At 49.5% G+C, this 17,113-nt stretch overlaps 1 protein-coding gene across 1 annotated transcript in view; it reads left to right on the top strand.

Moving 5' to 3' along the window:
• Positions 1-17,113, top strand: part of btv (dynein cytoplasmic heavy chain beethoven) — a 72,792-nt gene that overhangs the window by 41,270 nt on the left and 14,409 nt on the right. Inside the window, exons 33-48 of the mRNA XM_075687580.1 lie at positions 1,071-1,284; positions 2,215-2,351; positions 3,099-3,299; positions 5,439-5,576; positions 5,631-5,760; positions 7,155-7,299; positions 7,744-7,867; positions 8,990-9,111; positions 9,382-9,868; positions 11,341-11,433; positions 11,691-11,814; positions 12,515-12,678; positions 13,299-13,472; positions 13,994-14,209; positions 14,670-14,825; positions 16,282-16,389. Of these exons, the coding sequence (XP_075543695.1) occupies positions 1,071-1,284; positions 2,215-2,351; positions 3,099-3,299; positions 5,439-5,576; positions 5,631-5,760; positions 7,155-7,299; positions 7,744-7,867; positions 8,990-9,111; positions 9,382-9,868; positions 11,341-11,433; positions 11,691-11,814; positions 12,515-12,678; positions 13,299-13,472; positions 13,994-14,209; positions 14,670-14,825; positions 16,282-16,389 (2,733 nt within the window). The remainder of the gene's footprint in view (positions 1-1,070; positions 1,285-2,214; positions 2,352-3,098; positions 3,300-5,438; positions 5,577-5,630; positions 5,761-7,154; positions 7,300-7,743; positions 7,868-8,989; positions 9,112-9,381; positions 9,869-11,340; positions 11,434-11,690; positions 11,815-12,514; positions 12,679-13,298; positions 13,473-13,993; positions 14,210-14,669; positions 14,826-16,281; positions 16,390-17,113) is intronic.

Here is a 17,113-nt window from a genome sequence, read left to right as displayed (position 1 = left end):
TCAGTCTGACTTATTCGCAAGAAATGTAGACTCAACTAACGCTTACTCGGAGTCAGAATCGCCAGTAGTCCCACTCATCAGGCTCCCTTGGACTCAGAGTCACCAAAAATTAGACCCAGCGAGGCTCTCTCGCGTTCAAACTCGCCAAAAGTAGACTCAGCCTGACTCACTCACATTCAGACTCACCGAGTGGCGAGAGTTGGGCCGTGAATTTTCCGACCTGTGGTGACTGCCTAAGAAAGTAAACCGCTTCCATCACGGAACTTTGCTCGAGAAAAAAAAAAGATTATGCAGGTCCAACGCACATTTTGGTATCTCTGTGAAGAGAAGCTTTCGTCAAGCCGTCATTGTCATCTATGCAACGCGTTGTCTCATGTAATGTTAATGTTTATGCGCTGCACCGTTCACAATAACCGAAGTGCAAACAGCGATTCATGTGAATGCGCACTATGAGACGTCGACGCAATGGTGTCGCCATGACGAAGGTGACAGATAGTAGAGGGAAGAAATGTTAGTACAGGTGTATGCTGAGAGAAGTACAACGCGAAAGACAGCGTTAATGTTTATTATTATTATTCTCCTGTATCATTCCTGCCTCCAAGGCCTCGCGGAATCTGGCGCGGGCACACATGGTATAAATAGTAGGTGGTCTCTCGCGCACGTGCTACGCGACGACAGGCGGGCGCCTATTCTGCAAGACAGCAGCAGAAGCCACGGTCAGGAAAGTCTGGGAAGGTTCGCCCAGAAAGCTTCGCTTTAAATGATAGCCGTTCACTACGGAAAGAGACCGAGTGGAGGCATCGTCGTACGCCTGTTTAACGAGCGCGCAGAATGAGGCACTCCCTTAAAGGCCAACACACATCTTCACACACATCGTGTGCGCGTGTGCGTCCGTGCGTGCGTCCGTGCGTCCGTGTGTGTGTGGGGGGGGGGGGGGGTGGCGCGCGCAATTAAATTACCAAATCAGACCCGAATCAGCACTCTTGATGAACATGCCACGCGCAGGGTCACCTGCCGCCGACTGCAGTTGCAAGCGAGCGTTGCCCTCCCCCCTCTCTCTCTTGTTCTAGCTGGTGCAGTCGGCCGGGCTCGAGTGCCAAAGGGCGGTACTGCTACTTGAGGACCAACAGCTGGACGAGGACTCGCTCGACCTGCTGGCCGCCCTGTGGGCAACGGGCGAGGCTCCGGGACTCTTCCGGCCCGACGAACTTGACCTAGCGCCTCTTCTGCAGGAAGGGGAGCCCGAAGCCGACGGGCTCGCACCTTGGGAGCATTTCTGCCGCCGTAAGCTTTCCACACTGTCGAGCTTTTATCACTTTAACCTTAGAACACCTCCGGTGTGACTGCCCAGCATAAAAAGATGAGAGGCTTGGTCTTCATACAGATTTAGGGCAAATTAGATCACAGGCCTTTTACAGAAGAGAAGATGCTGTGACCGTGGCAGCGTGCGTCTGCTAAGCCACAAAAACGCTGCAGCGTTTCCCGAGGTGCACCAGCCTACTTAACCACTTGTGATGTCCTGAACGATGAACGCTTCACAGCTTGTATGCCCATGCAAACTGTGAACTCCTCTTTATTCTGTCATCTTTCAGTCCTTTTTTTTCTATTCCCCAGCGCAGGGTAGCCAACGGTGCTCAGCCTGGTTAACATCCCTGCCTTTCCCCCCTTATGAATGCTCTGTCTCTCTCTACTGACAGAACGAATTGAGCAGGCACACAGAAAGCACACGTACAACACGCTGTTGACAAGCAACTGATCGTTCGCTGAATATGTCAAATCATAACGTATAATAAAGCATACGAAGTGTACAAACAAAATCACAAGTCGACCTGCATTCAAGCCGATAACCTCGGTTAAGTAGGCCAAGCGGTGATTTCCTTCACCCGCTTGCACGCCTTTTTATACGCAAACACGTTCACCTGAATCAGTCTGTTGGGTCTGCAGTTTGCCGCCGGTGTTTGCGTCGCCGGCTGCCACCGTCACGCCAATGATTAACCACTAGCGCATACACACACCGCTTCTAAGTTGCTGTGTTAAAAAAATATGTCTTAGAATTCCCGGAGCGTTTTAAACTGTAATAGACGAGCTCATGTTTTAGCAGACCACCATTTGCCCAAGATGTGCACGGCATTCATCCCTACTTATAACATTTGCAAGTGTGCATCTACGGGAGCACTCACTCGTAACGGATACATTCCGCATGCACACCTGCAGGCGTGCGGAGGAACCTGCACGTGGCACTGGTCCTGGACGCTTCGTTCGTCCAGCGCCACGCAGAACGTCACCCGTGGCTGCGCAAGGGCTGCAGCGTGCACTGGCTTTCATCCTGGAGCCGCGACAGCTTCAAGCAGGTACGTTTAGAGCATCTCACGTCTTCGTCAATGGGCGTTAGATTATATCGGCCTTTCAAGGCCAAACTCGACAGAATATTGAGTAATTCGTGCGCCGCGCGTATGTACAAGAGAAACATGTGTGGATCTTTCAGAAAGGAAGAGAAAATGTTTGCAGAAAAAATTAGATAAAGCTTCATTTATATATAGGTATAGCCCAACGGAAGCACTCACAAAGGGCTGTCTAGATTGAGTACGTATTGTTTTGGGCTCCTCGACATGTATAACGGTAGGTTGTCGTAGATAACTTCTTGGTGGACAGGGGGTCTCTCTTGAAATGATCCAGTCGCTTAACGGAACGACTGAGCTGTGTATCGCAGCAAGGCAGATAAAGAAATCTACACGACTGAAGAAAAAAATTCTTCGCAGTCCGGTAAGCTTGTGCACTGATTTGGCCCTCGCGGTGCCATCTGCTAGTCTCCTGGCTAGCTCTCCCCAATGCGTCTGCATGCGCCTGAAAGACAGCGAAGCCGAGTTCTGTCCTCGGACCGAGATTAGTGTTTCTTCAACTTCAAAGCATTCTTTTCGAGAGACAGATATGCGTTCTTTCCCCCCCCCCTTTTTTTTTTACAATTTCTTAGTACTTTCAGCTGAGTGCCACTTTCCCCATTAGATCCATCCTTCCCCCAACTTGGTGATTTCCGCACATCTCGTTTGGTTAATCACAGGTGTGACTAATCGCGAGTGTTCTCTGCGAACGCGTCGCAGCTTCCCGCCCTCGTGTTGGACTCCAGCAGCGTGGGTAGCCAGAGTGCGCCCGACGCAGCCCTGTTCCTCCAATTGCACGAGGCGTGCCTTTCGGGCGGCCTCGCTGTCGGCCCCAGCCACTACTTTACCATGGTGTGCGCCTTCCGCGATGTCTTCGCTCAGCAGAAGGCGGACATGGAGGAGTCCAAGAAGCACTTGCAGGTGAACTGGCACTCGCGATGTTCCTCCTCGCTCGAAAGTCAGTCGTTAAGGTCAAAAGCGGCAATGAAACGTATATGGTCGTTCTGTTCGCCTTGTGAGGCGTGAAAGGAACGGTTTTGATATTCGTGGAAGCGGGCTTAGCTTGTAGGGCCATGCAGCTGAAACTCGATTTAACGAAGCGATGACCATGCTCGAATTATTTCGTTAAATCGGGAATTCGTACAATCGAGTAAGGGATTTTTCGATTCTTCGAAATCTAAAATTGCAACTTAGAGATCTCAAAAGGTACCGCGGCAAGCTATTTGCCGCTAGCCCTCGCCTGCACGTGTAAAACGTCCGCGAGGGGGGCCAAATACCGCCGCCCCTAGCGCCATCTGGTACGTAAGAACGCTAGCGATTTCTGAGTCCGTTGTTCCTTGCCTGGGCGCGGCGTGCAGCGTCGTCAAAATAAAGCTAGGGCCGTGACAAGGGTGCACGGTAGCGTTAGAGCGCACGCTCGAAGAAAAACCCATCTGCGCCAAAATTAAAAAGAAATCACAGCTTTTTTTTACTCATTTATTCCTGGAGAAGCTTCGTTAAATCGGGTTTCGTTAGATTGAGCTTTAACTGTAATGTGATGCGCGGAATGCCGGTGGAAATTTGATTCGCGCGCGCGAATATGTTCTGTTCAGTATATGCATTCAATACGCGCTCAAACCCATGCAAGCCGAGGCTATATACACTCAAATTATGCAGCGATAATGCGAAGCATGCAAGCTTTGTCGCACAACCACCTATCACATGCTTAGAGCGTGTTGCAGAGGGTAAAGAGGACGGCGCAGAAAAGTGCGATCATAAATCAGTTGTGAATGGCAGCGTCGTAGATCTATTATTGTCAAAACTAGGGAATCTGATTGCTGAAGCTATACACTGCTGTAATCTACGAATAGCTGAAATCCGTGCTAGCTCTGCTGTAATTCCGCGGAATCGGGGATAGCGTACATTCATCTCGTTTTACTATAAGCGAGGTGAAAGGCGTGCATATCAGGTGCTATCAGATTTGCACGCCACATGGTTATATATAGTCAAAGCGTATAGGTAGTTCCACGAAGTTAAACCACAAACTTTTGCTTTCTTGCCTACTGGGGCGCTATAACGTAAAACTATTCCAAACTTTTCTATTCCATTTCTGCTATCAGCCCTCCGCGATTGGTCAAAAACTTTTTGGACCACCCCCCTTCACCTGTCTGTCACGCGACGTCACGAAATCCGCGATATCTCCCCATCTGATATGATGTGTACACACTGATTATGCATGATTTGACAGAAAAAAGAAAAACAGTTATTTCTGATTCGACGCCTTTTCGCCATTAGCCCCCGGCTATTGGTCAAAAGTTTTCGGGCAGCACCCACTTCACCTGCCTTTCACGCGACGTCACAAAACCGCGAGAACTCACCGCGTCAAAGTGACGTGTACGCATTCAAGATGCATTAATATGCCGAACAAAACTGAATTTTCTTCTGAATAGCCGCAGGCTGCCCCGTTCCGAAAGGAATAAAAGATGGCTGCCGCCGATGGCTCAGGCTCTAGCTACTCGCACCTGCCGGATAACATGGGTTTATTTGTGTATAATAAGACTTCTTGCGTGGCCGCATAACGTTTTAGAGCACTTTCTGCACGTTTACAACATCGTTCTGCCAACTCTTCTTTGCTGAGGATCCCTTTTAGCGTCATTCTTGAGCTACCGTTGCATGCCGCCGTGATTTTCGACCAGCCACCGCAAGCTAAGTAAGGAAAAGCGGACCAATCGCAGACGCCGGCACCACCCTCTTCATCTGGTTATCGATTTTCAGTGTAGTGGCTCAGCCCCATCGAATTCCTCTCCACTTCATAATGCTCCTCGCCTCTTGTCAACCAATTAGACAAGACAAGCTGCTCGGTGTAGGTAATGTTATTCGTTTTTTAAGCAAACAAAAGTGACCTCCTATGTCGAGGAGAGCGTTTGATTGGTCTGTTCAAACAACCCTGCGGGTGACAGCCCGTTTCTTGCGCCGGTGGTTACGCAAATTTGACGTCAGAAGATTGGAATAAAAACATATTGGAATAGTTTTACGTTATAGGGCCCCTGGTTCAATAGTAGCTGGCTATTTTCTTTACAGCTGGGCATATCCAAGCTTAACGAGGCCAAGGAGGCGGTTTCCAAGCTCGAGGCAGAGGCGGCTGTTCAGCGAAAACTCCTGGCTGAAAAGCAAGGCGAAGCTGACGCGGCACTGCAGCAGATAACCAGCAGCATGACGGTAAGGCTTTTCTGAAGTTGAACTACGTTGACTGAGAGGTAAAAACGCTTGCAGAGCACCAGCGAGCAAAAGGCGGAGATGGAGCAACTGCGGGCCACGATGCGTCAGGAGAGCGAGCGACTGAAGGAGCGCAAACAGAACATCGACCGCGAGCTGGCCCAGATCGAGCCGCTCGTACGAAATGGTGGGTCGCTTGACAAGCTGCCTCGTGCTCGGCACCATTGTCGATGCGCAAGAATTCTAGGAATACTTCCCTCGAAAACCTGTCCTTCTGTCCGTCCGTCCGTCCGTCCGTCTGTCTTTAACGTGTGACACGATGCGCACCATAACTACAAATGGGGCCCTATGAGGATATATGGAAATGCCTTATGACTACGTGTAACTACCTATATTTGTGACTATGACTACATATAGTGAGTACTGAAGAGGTATTAAGAGTAATTAGGGATAAAATAATGATGGATAATTTTTATAGGCTACATTAAATTGATCAAGGCGAATCAGTGTAGTTAGGGTAATTAAAATCTGCTATACCTATAAACATTTATTTATTTATTTATTTATTTATTTATTTATTTATTTATTTATTACTATTAGTTAACAGACAATAAGGAAACCGAAAAAACGTCGCCAACATACGACAATACGCGTTCGTATACGTCAGAGACTTATGTCTGCAAGACGAGCGACTGGAAAGAATACTTACGCTCTATCTGACAAGTACCACTAGGGAGTTTCCGCAATAAGCTTTCTGCTTTGCTTTTTGGCAAGAGTGTAAATGCAGAAAAGCGTTGAGAGTTCTAACCCAAAGCGTCATCTATCCCATCCTCTGCGCCCTTCAACATGACGTTGATTCCGCACAATGCCCACTTTCTCCAACTATTTCTTCCCCTTCCGCTCAAGAGAGGCAACGATGCAAGCCTTTAACTTTTGAAGAAACGGAATGTGGCCAATCTTCGGAGAAATTATGTGGCGCTAAACAAACGCAGCAAGATATACTGCCAATAATAGAGATCGGCTTCTCATAGCACGCAAATCAACGGGTGATTCACAGTGGGCCGGCAAGGGAAGCCTGGTCCCACAGCGTTTAGACAAGAGGACTTGTGTTCGTCGAGTTGTCGAAACGTTGACTTCGAGCTCAGGCTTCCCTTGTTGGCCCCCGTTTTTCTGTTATCCCTTTGCCTCAAAGGTTCGTATGTGCTTTCTCTTTCTCTCTGCGTTTACTTCTTTTCATTTTCTTTTTTCCCTTTATTAAGACGTTCTTGGGAGGGAGGTTAAAACTGCGCGAAAGAAAGAGAACAATCTAAAAAAACACACAACACACCACGAGCGCAGCGTAGCAAGCCAGGTGTTTGCCTTCCGGTTAAACCCCCGCCTTTCGCATCTCCATTTGTCTTAAACGGTGTTTCAGTGACAGAGAGGAATGTATAAATTCAGTTGGCACGCTGCAAGAACCCTCGATTACGCTGCCTTGAGCGTGTGGACCTGCCATGCCAGTCTTTCTTTTTTTTTCCAAAATGAGCGCGCTTTGCTGTCACCTAGCGATGCGAACCTAATGGCTCGCGTGCGCGCCTGCAGCTCAGCAGGCAGTCGGGAGCATCCGATCAGACGCCCTGTCGGAGATCCGCTCACTCAGGGCGCCCCCTGACGTCATCAGAGACATCCTGGAAGGTGTGCTGCGACTCATGGGGATCTTCGACACCTCGTGGGTCAGCATGAAGAGGTAGGAACTCCGTGCTTCTTTTTTCTCAAATGGGTGCAGTTGTTCAGACCGCCGGGAGCAACGTATATGTGGCTTCACGGGATCCGAATAAGTGAGCCTGCAGTGCAATAGTGCTTGCATATGTTCTCTCACATTTTTTTTTTTAAGTAGACCGGAATCTCCCGCTACGGCGCAGATCATGTTTTTGGCACGTAAAAACCCATAATTCATTCAACGTTGGTTCTAGGTGATGGTGTCAGCGAACTGCCAATCCATTAGCGTTTCTCAGAAAAGATGGCGCATTGAAAATTTCGTGCAGTGTATGAGGCGTGCGTACTACAGCTGGGGTGAGATTCCAAGAAATTCTATATGAGCAGAAATTACAAATCTGCGAAGTAAACGACTGCCTGGATCGAGAGTTATGTAGTCTACACATTTTAACCATAGTATGCGCTATATACCCAGCTTCCTGGCCAGGAGAGGAGTCAAAGAAGAAATCATGAGCTTCAACGCCCGCTCCGTCACACCCGAGATCAAGAACAGCGTCCAGGAGCTGCTACGCACCAACGGCGCTTCTTTTGACATAAAGGTGAGTCGTTTCTTCCTTCAGAACACAATTACTTTTTTTTCATCTAGCCCTTCGGAGCCGGCCATCTATTGCCTGCAGGTCGCTCATTTTTTGGGACAGCAGCCTTGCGTTTCCTGCAAATGTTTCTTTTTTAATTAACGGCTCCTTAGCTGGCCGATTTGACCACTGTGAATGTGGCTTCCGAGGCGAATGTGTAATGCCGGGGCGAAGGAGCAAAAAAAAAGAACATCCCACTCGAAAACTGCAATAGAAGTTTCTTGCTTAAACGTGCATTTGGCGCAGACATTTACATCAGAGAAATATCATTCGCGTGTCTTTGAAAGCACTTACCATCTAGAAGTGTTGTACCGCGTGTGTACTCACAACATGTAGTGAGCCTCCCACTGGAGATTGCACGCCTGGACCCCGGCAGCTAATGGTATTTTTGTGCGGTCGTCTCAAATCCGAGTGACATTTCGTTTCAAACAACGTGAAAGCTTCAGCGGACATATTTATTTATACCCACTAAAGTTACGTGTACCTTACATGTTGCATAATGTACATCACGAAACATTGAGTGCAACATGAACGTCTATATTGCTCAAGCTACGACGTAGACGTATTCGTAATCGTCGACGTATAGACGTACCCATTTGTCCACGTTGCATTGACGCTTTCAAGCCAGAGTATAGGCTAGCAACCCGCCACTGAATGCATGTTATTGGGTATTTACATTTCACACTGTGCAGGAAACAGAGGCCATCTATCTACAAAGACTTTATACTACGGCTGACCCGCCGTGGTTGCTTAGTGGCTTTGGTGTAGCACTGCTAAGCGCGAAGTCGCGATATCAAATACCGGCGACGGCGGCCTTATTTCGATGAAGGCGAAATGCAAAAACACCCGTGTACTTAGATTTAGGTGCACCTTAAAGAACCCCAGGTGGTCAAAATTATTTAGGTGTCCCCACTACGGCGTGCCTCTTAATCGGATCGTGGTCCCGGCACGTAAATCTCCAAATATATACACCAGCTTGACATTGTTGGTGAAGCACCGAGTGTTGCGTGCTATAGATACATAGCAAGCATGGTCGCTGGTGAAATTAACATATCTGCTGAGGAATGTTTTTCGGTGCTTTCGCAGAACGCAAAGCGTGCCTCTGCTGCCGCGGCGCCCCTGGCGGCCTGGGTGCAAGCGAACGTGCAGTACGCCGACGTTCTGCACAAGATCGGCCCCTTGGAAGCGGAGCAGGCCGAGCTGCAGCGGTGAGTGACACTCGCGGCTTGCTTAGCCAGAGTGGCACTTGCAGAGTCCCGCAGCCGAATATATTTACTCAACCCAGAAATCGGGAAGATGCCGAATGAAGGAATACGCTTAATCGCACTTCTTTTCTTCCGAGTTCTCGTTTTGCACGGTACTTTTCGAATAGCCGTCCTTCTACGCATATTCAAATTATGGCGACACCACTGTAAGTGTCGAACACTGCGCTCGAGCATCTCTGCTAAGACTGGCGAGGCCTGCACATCCGTTTGCAGGAAACTCTCAGGCGCCGAACAACGCCTGGGCAAGCTCGGCTCGGCGCTGGCCGGCGTCGACGAGCGAGTGTCCGAGCTGCGCGAGCGGCTGGGCGCCTGCACCCGGGAGGCTGCCCGCATCGAGATGGGGCTGCGCGACTCGGACGCCCGGCTGGCCGCGGCCCAAGACCTGCTCGCGCAGCTCGAGGGCGAGCACGCGCGCTGGTCGCGGCGCTTGGGAGCCTTGGAGGCCCAACCGCTGGCCCAGCGCTGCCTGTTGGCCTCGGCGTGCGCCGCCTACCTGGGCGCACTGCCGGCGGCAAGGGAGGAGGCTCGCTCCAAGCTGCTGCACCGCTGGCGCCGGCTGCTGCCCGAGCTGCAGCAGCAGGGCGTGCCGGGCAAGCTGGCGCAACTGCTCAGCTCCGAGAAGGAGCAGCTTGCCTGGAGGGCCCAGGGCCTGCCTCCCGACCGACTGTCGATTGAGAATGCCGCCCTACTGCTCCTGCCAGTGCGTCCGCCTCCTTTTCTAAAACATTATTATTGTTTTTTCATTGCAATATAGCAATTATACGGACACTCCAGGCAGATTTCCGCCGTCGTCGCCGCCACCGGCGTCGCCATGATGTTTCGTATTAAGTATAAATGCTATAACACCGCAGCCGCACGCCATATGCTGTAGGTGCGAGCGAAAGCTTGCAAGGGTGAGCCGAGGATGGTGGCTTGATGCGGCGGCGTCTTCTCGCGCTCGCAAGGGAGGAATGCGGGAAGGTGCGCGCCGTCTTCTCAAGCGCGCAAAGGGGGGGGGGGGAGGAGTGGGGAGATGTGCGCACCCTGTGAAGGGGGTGGGGTGGGGAGTAGGTTTGTGCGCATCTCCTCTTCTACTCCAGCTGCGGCGGCTGAGTGCGGCTGAGCGCGGCCGCGCGTGTTCTATCTTAAAAAAGGCAGTATGCGCGGGGTTCGAAGGCTATCCCGCCCGCTATGGCTCATGGCTTCGTGTGCGCTGTATTCTCGCGCTCCTAGCTCGCTTTCAAGCAAGAGGCAGCACGAAGGGGAATCCGTTCGCCGCTGCTGACACTCTTCATCAAACCAGCGATTTGACAGCGAGCGTCCGCAGTCATCGAGTGGAATGTGTTCGTGTCTGCCTGTGCGCGCGTGACAACGTTCTTGTTAATTAAGTTAGTAAGTGAATTTTTACGGCAGTGTATGCAGATGATCACGCGCTGTCGTTGGAGTTTTAGTGTCGGCCGCACTGAAAGTCTGACACGTCCGCAATTAAAAAGACTAACTTCACTTTCTATAGCTGTCTAATAATTTTTTATCGCGATCAATGCTTCGCCTGTTGAAGGAAACTGCGACTTTTTTGTTATTCCATTATTTACTCGTTCCTAATACTCTGCGCTCAGCGGCGCTGCGTGAGCCTGGGAGGGGTACGTATATCATGAGAAAATTATTTATGTGGGAGAAAAATTGTTGTAACGTATTAGTACTCCCCGTTAGCAAGAACTGCGGCGCAAATAAATACGCATCTCCCACGGAAACATTCAGTACGAATGTCTCATTCATGCCTCTGTGGTGTGTTTTTATTTGCGCAGTCGTTCTCGTTACCACAAAATGTACCAACTGACCAAACAAGATGTGCGTGTTAGTGCACGAACGCGAAGGCATCCGAAAGACTGTGCATGAAACTATAGCTGAAAGGTCGAAACTGGCCTGTGTACCCTAGGCTGTTTTCTAAATACAGTCGAGCGCCTTTACAACGAAATGACTTGTATAACGGATAAATAATTGTGTCCCAGTTCTACAGTGAGCTTTGCGGTGCGCGGCCTTGACAACGAAGTGACCTGCGTAAAGAATTATTTCGGAAGACCCAAGCACTTCGTTATAAAGGCGTTCAACTGTAGACCATGCCGCACCTTAACAATACAGCAAGAATCACATTTGTACCAGTGTACCGTAGCAGAGAACTGCGTATGTTTGCAGCTGCCACAGCGGCCATTCATCATTGACCCGTCGGGACAAGCCAGTCGCTGGCTTCAAAGCCACCTCAAGGACCCACAACTGATCACCCAACAGGTATACCGACCACATTTGTTGGCAACGCACCTGCAGGATATTGTAGCCAAAAGATCTGCCAAGTCGTGCCCAAAATGAAACATTAAACGTTTCGTTGTCACGCACTTTGTTTGATCCTCGGTACTAAGGTTAATAGAGGTGAATTGTGCCGGAGTTTGTTGCTTAATGTGTAATCGCGATGACAAGACGAGTATAGGCACAATTTTGTGAAGGCACAGCGTGACAAGCAATCCAACACCGTTCACTGTTACTTACAGGACCCGACGTTCTTAGCAACTCTGGAGCTGTCCGTCCGACTAGGTAAGGCGCTCCTCATACAAGACGTGCAGCAGCTCGACCCCATCCTGTATCCGCTGCTGAGGAGAGACCTCATTACTCAGGGTGAGCATATATTATGATGTACGGTTGTTTGGCAGGAGCACACAAAGCAGCGCACTGGTTTATAACCAAGTGATTAAAAACCATTGAGCTTACACACCTCAAAGCTAACTCAGAACGAGAGCGATGCTTGGCGAAGTGAGTCCGTATCCGGTAGCAATTAGCTGGATTTAATGAAACAACGAAACTGCCTTGATTACACATGACAGGTATGACAATGACAAGTGGACATTAGCCTATTGCTACTTCCAGCGTTCCCCGGCACGTCCCTTAGTGCCATACTATGCCCCCCATAAGATGTGCGCATAGTTCATTGCAACATTTCGGAATGAGCCCCACGTAATGTTCTGCTGCTACGTATTTCCTAAGAATGTATCAGGAGGCCTTCAGCATCCCTCCACGCCTCTTAGTGATAGCACACCAGGTGCCTGGAGGTGCCACTACGCAGCTTGCAATTATGCAATTGCACAATGGTCCGGGAAGGATGTTGCTTTAAAATACTGCCATTATCGCACATGCTCAGAAATTTACGAGGCTGTTTCGCGCGTACGCTAAAGCTTTCGTACCAGACTCTACACAATGTGAAGACGTAAAAGACTCTTCTCTATTAAAGCATCGTTCTGTCAACGTGAGACATTCCAAGGAAAGCACTGATGGCCGAGCAATCTTGACGGACTAACGTCGCGTGCTGGCATCTCCGCAGGCTCACGGCAGGTGGTACACATTGCGGACAAGGCGGTGGATTATAGCGACGAGTTTCGCCTATTCCTGCTCAGTCAGGACGCCGAAGCCACATTGCCGCCGTATGCAGCGACGCTGGTGCGCACTATCGACTTCAGTACCACCGAGGCAGGACTTTGCGACCAGGTACGCAACCCGCAGGACATGTGAGGGGTCTGTCGCAATATGTTTAATCATATTCCGCCTTTTGCCTCAAGTTCACTTGAGGCAAAAGTGGCAGGCTAATTCTAAGGTGATCAAGATAACTGAGTGCACGTGCCATGGAGGTCTAATAGAAGTATATGTTGAAACAACTTTCTCGCCCAAGAGGATGGCAAACCGAATGTACCACAGCACAAGTACGGATATAGGAACGCAGAAGTTTTTCGTTAATCTAATGCGTGTTTGAATACCGCTCCTATGCACTGCCGGCACAGCAGTTTGGTGTTTTAACCTGAACTATTCCGCTCGTGAGCGGAATGCCCGTAGCTGGCATGTTCAGAATCCTGAAATCTCAAGTACATATCAGTTAATCTGAGCCGGAAACCGAAGCTGTCCACACGTAAGAAGCGTTCACGATAGGGCGACCCACGTTTGTCGACCAATCTCGACGGCCATCAATAGGCCGACCTTGATCTCCGTAAACTACAGTTTCGCAAGCGGCTCTCGAATAAAGAAACACGATCTATCTACGTATACCCGGCGCTCGCTGAGGTCTGTACATGAAAGACACTTACCAGCTCTCGCGGGTGCGGTTTTGTGTCCAGTTGCTGCAGGTGGCGTTGCAAGAGGAGCGGCCCGAACTGGAGGAGCGTCGCCAAGCACTGCTCCACGAAGCGGACACACTGCGCCTGCAGCTGTCCGATCTTGACACGCGCCTCTTGGATCTCCTCCTGTCGGGCGACTTTTTGCACAACCAGGAGTTGCGCCAGGCACTGCAGGCATGTGAACAAACTTGCGGGCCTAGAGCGCAGCTTGCCGAATGACGGTCGATCACCCGACACTCGTTGTTCAGTCCGTCAAGAATTTGCTGCCTTGATAGACGCTTTTTCTTGTCTTAAGGAAGTGCATCTTTCCATGTGCTCTTCTCTTTTTTCCGGTAATTCACCTGAACAATTATGCAAGTCCTCCTTGCTTAAGAGTACCACAAGCTACTTCACTACTTAGGAGACAGTGAGACGTCATCAACGCTTTTTAGGAAAACAGTGCGGAGACAGTACACATAGGACAAGAACTACGCAAAACAGAGCGCTGACACACGTATACGCGCTTCGTTGTGTCTGCGTATGCCAGCCAGTCCACGTGAACACATCCTCCGCACCCCGCTGTGATCTTATCCGCGCATGCCGTACTGTTCGTCACGGATACGGTAGCTCCCGAGTCGGAAATCGCACGGTGTTGAGCGGCAGCGTATTGAAAGAGCAGAGCGCGAACAAACGCCTTCCTTTCCCTCCTCCTGCAGGAGGCCAAGGCTAGCGGGGCGCGCGCGGAGACGTCCCTGGCCGAGGCACAGAGGCTGCAGGCGTCGCTGGAGAACGAGCGGGCTGTGTACGAGCCCGTCGCGAGGCTCGGAGCACGCCTCGTGGGCCTGCTCGATCCCTTGGCGCGGCTGGGACATACATACCGATGGGGCATGGCTGGACTGGTTGACCTCTTTCGGCGAGCACTGCGACAACCGGTAATTTCTAGGAACAACATGGAGTCAGCTGACTTAATACAGGAGATCGCTGGAAAAGACCTTCCTCTTTTTAATGGACGTAAATATAGATGTGATGATGTTTTCAATTCACAATATAGACTTTCTAATAACTCATTTCCGCGTGTTACTAACACTCCGAGAACAAGAACACCGTAATATCCACAGCAACGGCGTTAGTCGACAGCAATGAAGACACAGACACTTGTGCTTATCAAATCGAGAACATGACGAGCACAAACAGAAATTGAAAATCATGTTCAGGTTAGGGAGCAGACAAGATTTACATTGAAAAGTAATTTTCGTAAGATCCTGTGCTTTTTGACGTCACCGTATCATCAAACATTCCGCTCATCGCTCTTTTCCATTGCAGTCGCAACTTACGATGCAGTTATTTCTAGTTAAAGTACTGTTATCATCATCTCGCGTGTGCTTCTTTAAGGGCACTAATGGAAAAAAGAAGGATCTGAAGCTGGCCGAGCGCACGTTGGTACACCTTGTCTACGAGTACGCTGCGCAGTCCCTGTTCAAGAAGGACCACCTGACATTTGCCCTGCATCTGATCCACGGTCTGCGTCCTGACCTCTTCAGAGAGAACGTGAGTCTTCCCGCGGTGTAAATACAGCCAAGCGCCCGTCTGCACGGATGGCATAGGGTTCAGACTGCCTAGTAGTTTGCTGCTTCAGGTATCGCGAGCCGAGCGAGGCAAAAAGCGCCGATACGCAGTTGTCCAGCACGTAACGCTGCGCGAGAGAGATTCTATCGTGACCGATGTGGTACAGCATCATCTGTATTGACTGTGGTTTAGCATTTCGTGTACGTAGATCCCATCGAAAGCGTATAGCTCATGCCACCGTCACTGAATTTCGGAGGGCCGAGCGGAGGCACGAGATGTTTATTGTGCAAAGCAGACGCATGGCGATGTTGAGAAAAAATGCTTCGAATACGAGAAAATCTTAATCAACGAAATGAATGAATGATTGAATGAATGAATCAATGAATGAATGAAAGCTTTATTGGTTCATAGTGAGTTACCCAAGGAACCATCAGTCCGGGTCCTCTGATGGACTTTTTCAGGCACTTATAGATGTAGTCTGTATACTAGGCCGTGTCGGTCAGAGTGCAGCCGTCATGGCATCACCGCAAGCAACCAGCGAAAGCAGTTCTGGCATATATATTTTGCTGCTACTGTAAGACCTTTGCTACTTAGGCACTGTCTTGACGTGAGCAGGGCATCCGTCGAATATTGTTATGGCATCCTGGTAACGATTGTCATAGAAGCTAAACGTTATTTACATCTAAAACGAATATTAAATTTTCGGTAATGTAGAAACTACGGGACACCACTCATTGTCTACGGGACGCTGATAGCAACAGCGATTTTGCCCGTTGCCCCTAATATAGCTTCCGAGGTCGACTTCGACGTAGGCTTCCATTTAGTTCTGGATCTCAGCTCCAACTTGAATTTCTTGACAGACCACGGCCACACCTCAATTCCATCTCAGGGTTTGGCAGGGCATCCTGTATCAGACGACACGTTTGCCATAGTTTGTCGAAGTTAAGCATATAGTTATCACACGTTAGCGTTTACAACGCTTTAAGCAGTGGACAGGCGAGGGGAGGCTTTCTTGTTTTCCACGAATGATGCCGTTGATCGCGCTCGAACAATGCTTATTGGTGTACATATCTCACTGTAGCGTAATCAGTAGCCAATAGAGTGCGAACGATGCTGAACAATCCTGCCATAATACAACCGCTGTGTTGCACTTCGTATCAGTAGAGCAGTGTTTGTTGTAGAAACAAACTGGAAAATAAAACAGAGACGAGGAACAGAAATGGAATGTCGTAGGCAGTTAGGATGCCAGCTGCCTTCAATTTCCTACTACATCCTCTTTTTTCAATCTATACGTAATTGTTTCAGCGATAAACTCTACACTTACGTTCATATGAGAATAAAATATGTCCCAGTGGTCTTTATAGCAGACGCCATTTTTAGCACCGAAGAAGACGGATAATCTTTGTGTTTGACATTCAGTTATTGCATCTATCATTAGGAATGGGAATCACTCACGGGCACTCTGGTGAAGGGCACCACACAGCACACAGAGCAGCGGCCCAGCTGGTTGATCGAGGACCGGTCGGCCGCCCTGTCGCAGCTCAAGGTTCGTGCACCCAAATTGAAGCTAAATAAAAGCTAAACTCTGTTTCACAATGCGCATACACGCATGCTGTGACACCAGACAACTTAACCTACCTAACCTAACCTAACCTAACCTAACCACAGTGCACAAGTACGCAAGGAATTACGCTCTGGCGCTACATATCATCCGGCACCTTCGGTACATTATACTAACCTCACTATCCAACACAAATTCATCACAAGCGGTTGCATAGCCAGAAATATTTTTTTCGTAAAGGGCGGTGGGGAGGGCGGGGGCCGCACACTTGACTGGGGAGGGGGAGGAGGAAAACCGAGGAGGATGTCTGGGAAGGCCGCATACTAACATGACATTTCGGGAAGTGGAAAGGGGGATGCACGTGCACGGTGTGCCAGCCCCTGGCTACGCCACTTCTCCTCACATTCTCCTGGAATTGTTTAATTCGGCTGCACCTTACGCTTACAAACTGTGCAGGCAGAGCACGATTTACAGGAGAAGCAAAAAGACGATAAAGAGACACTTAAGAGCCAAGAACAAAAATGAATTTGGGCTGACAGCGCTTCCTAACACAACCCTATTTTCATCATTTGGAAGAAACAAGTTTGTTATAAATGAGAAAACTAAAGCTAAGTTTTTTTTTCTTTCTTTTTAAATTTCGCGGTCAAACCTTTGCGCCGGCACATCATAGTGGCGTCACTAATTTAAGAATACCCTATCGTAGTTTGGT

Source organism: Dermacentor variabilis, chromosome 4 (assembly GCF_050947875.1).
Source record: "Dermacentor variabilis isolate Ectoservices chromosome 4, ASM5094787v1, whole genome shotgun sequence".
In the NCBI taxonomy this organism is placed as follows: domain Eukaryota; kingdom Metazoa; phylum Arthropoda; class Arachnida; order Ixodida; family Ixodidae; genus Dermacentor; species Dermacentor variabilis.
This window is presented reverse-complemented; position numbering and strand designations above follow the sequence as displayed.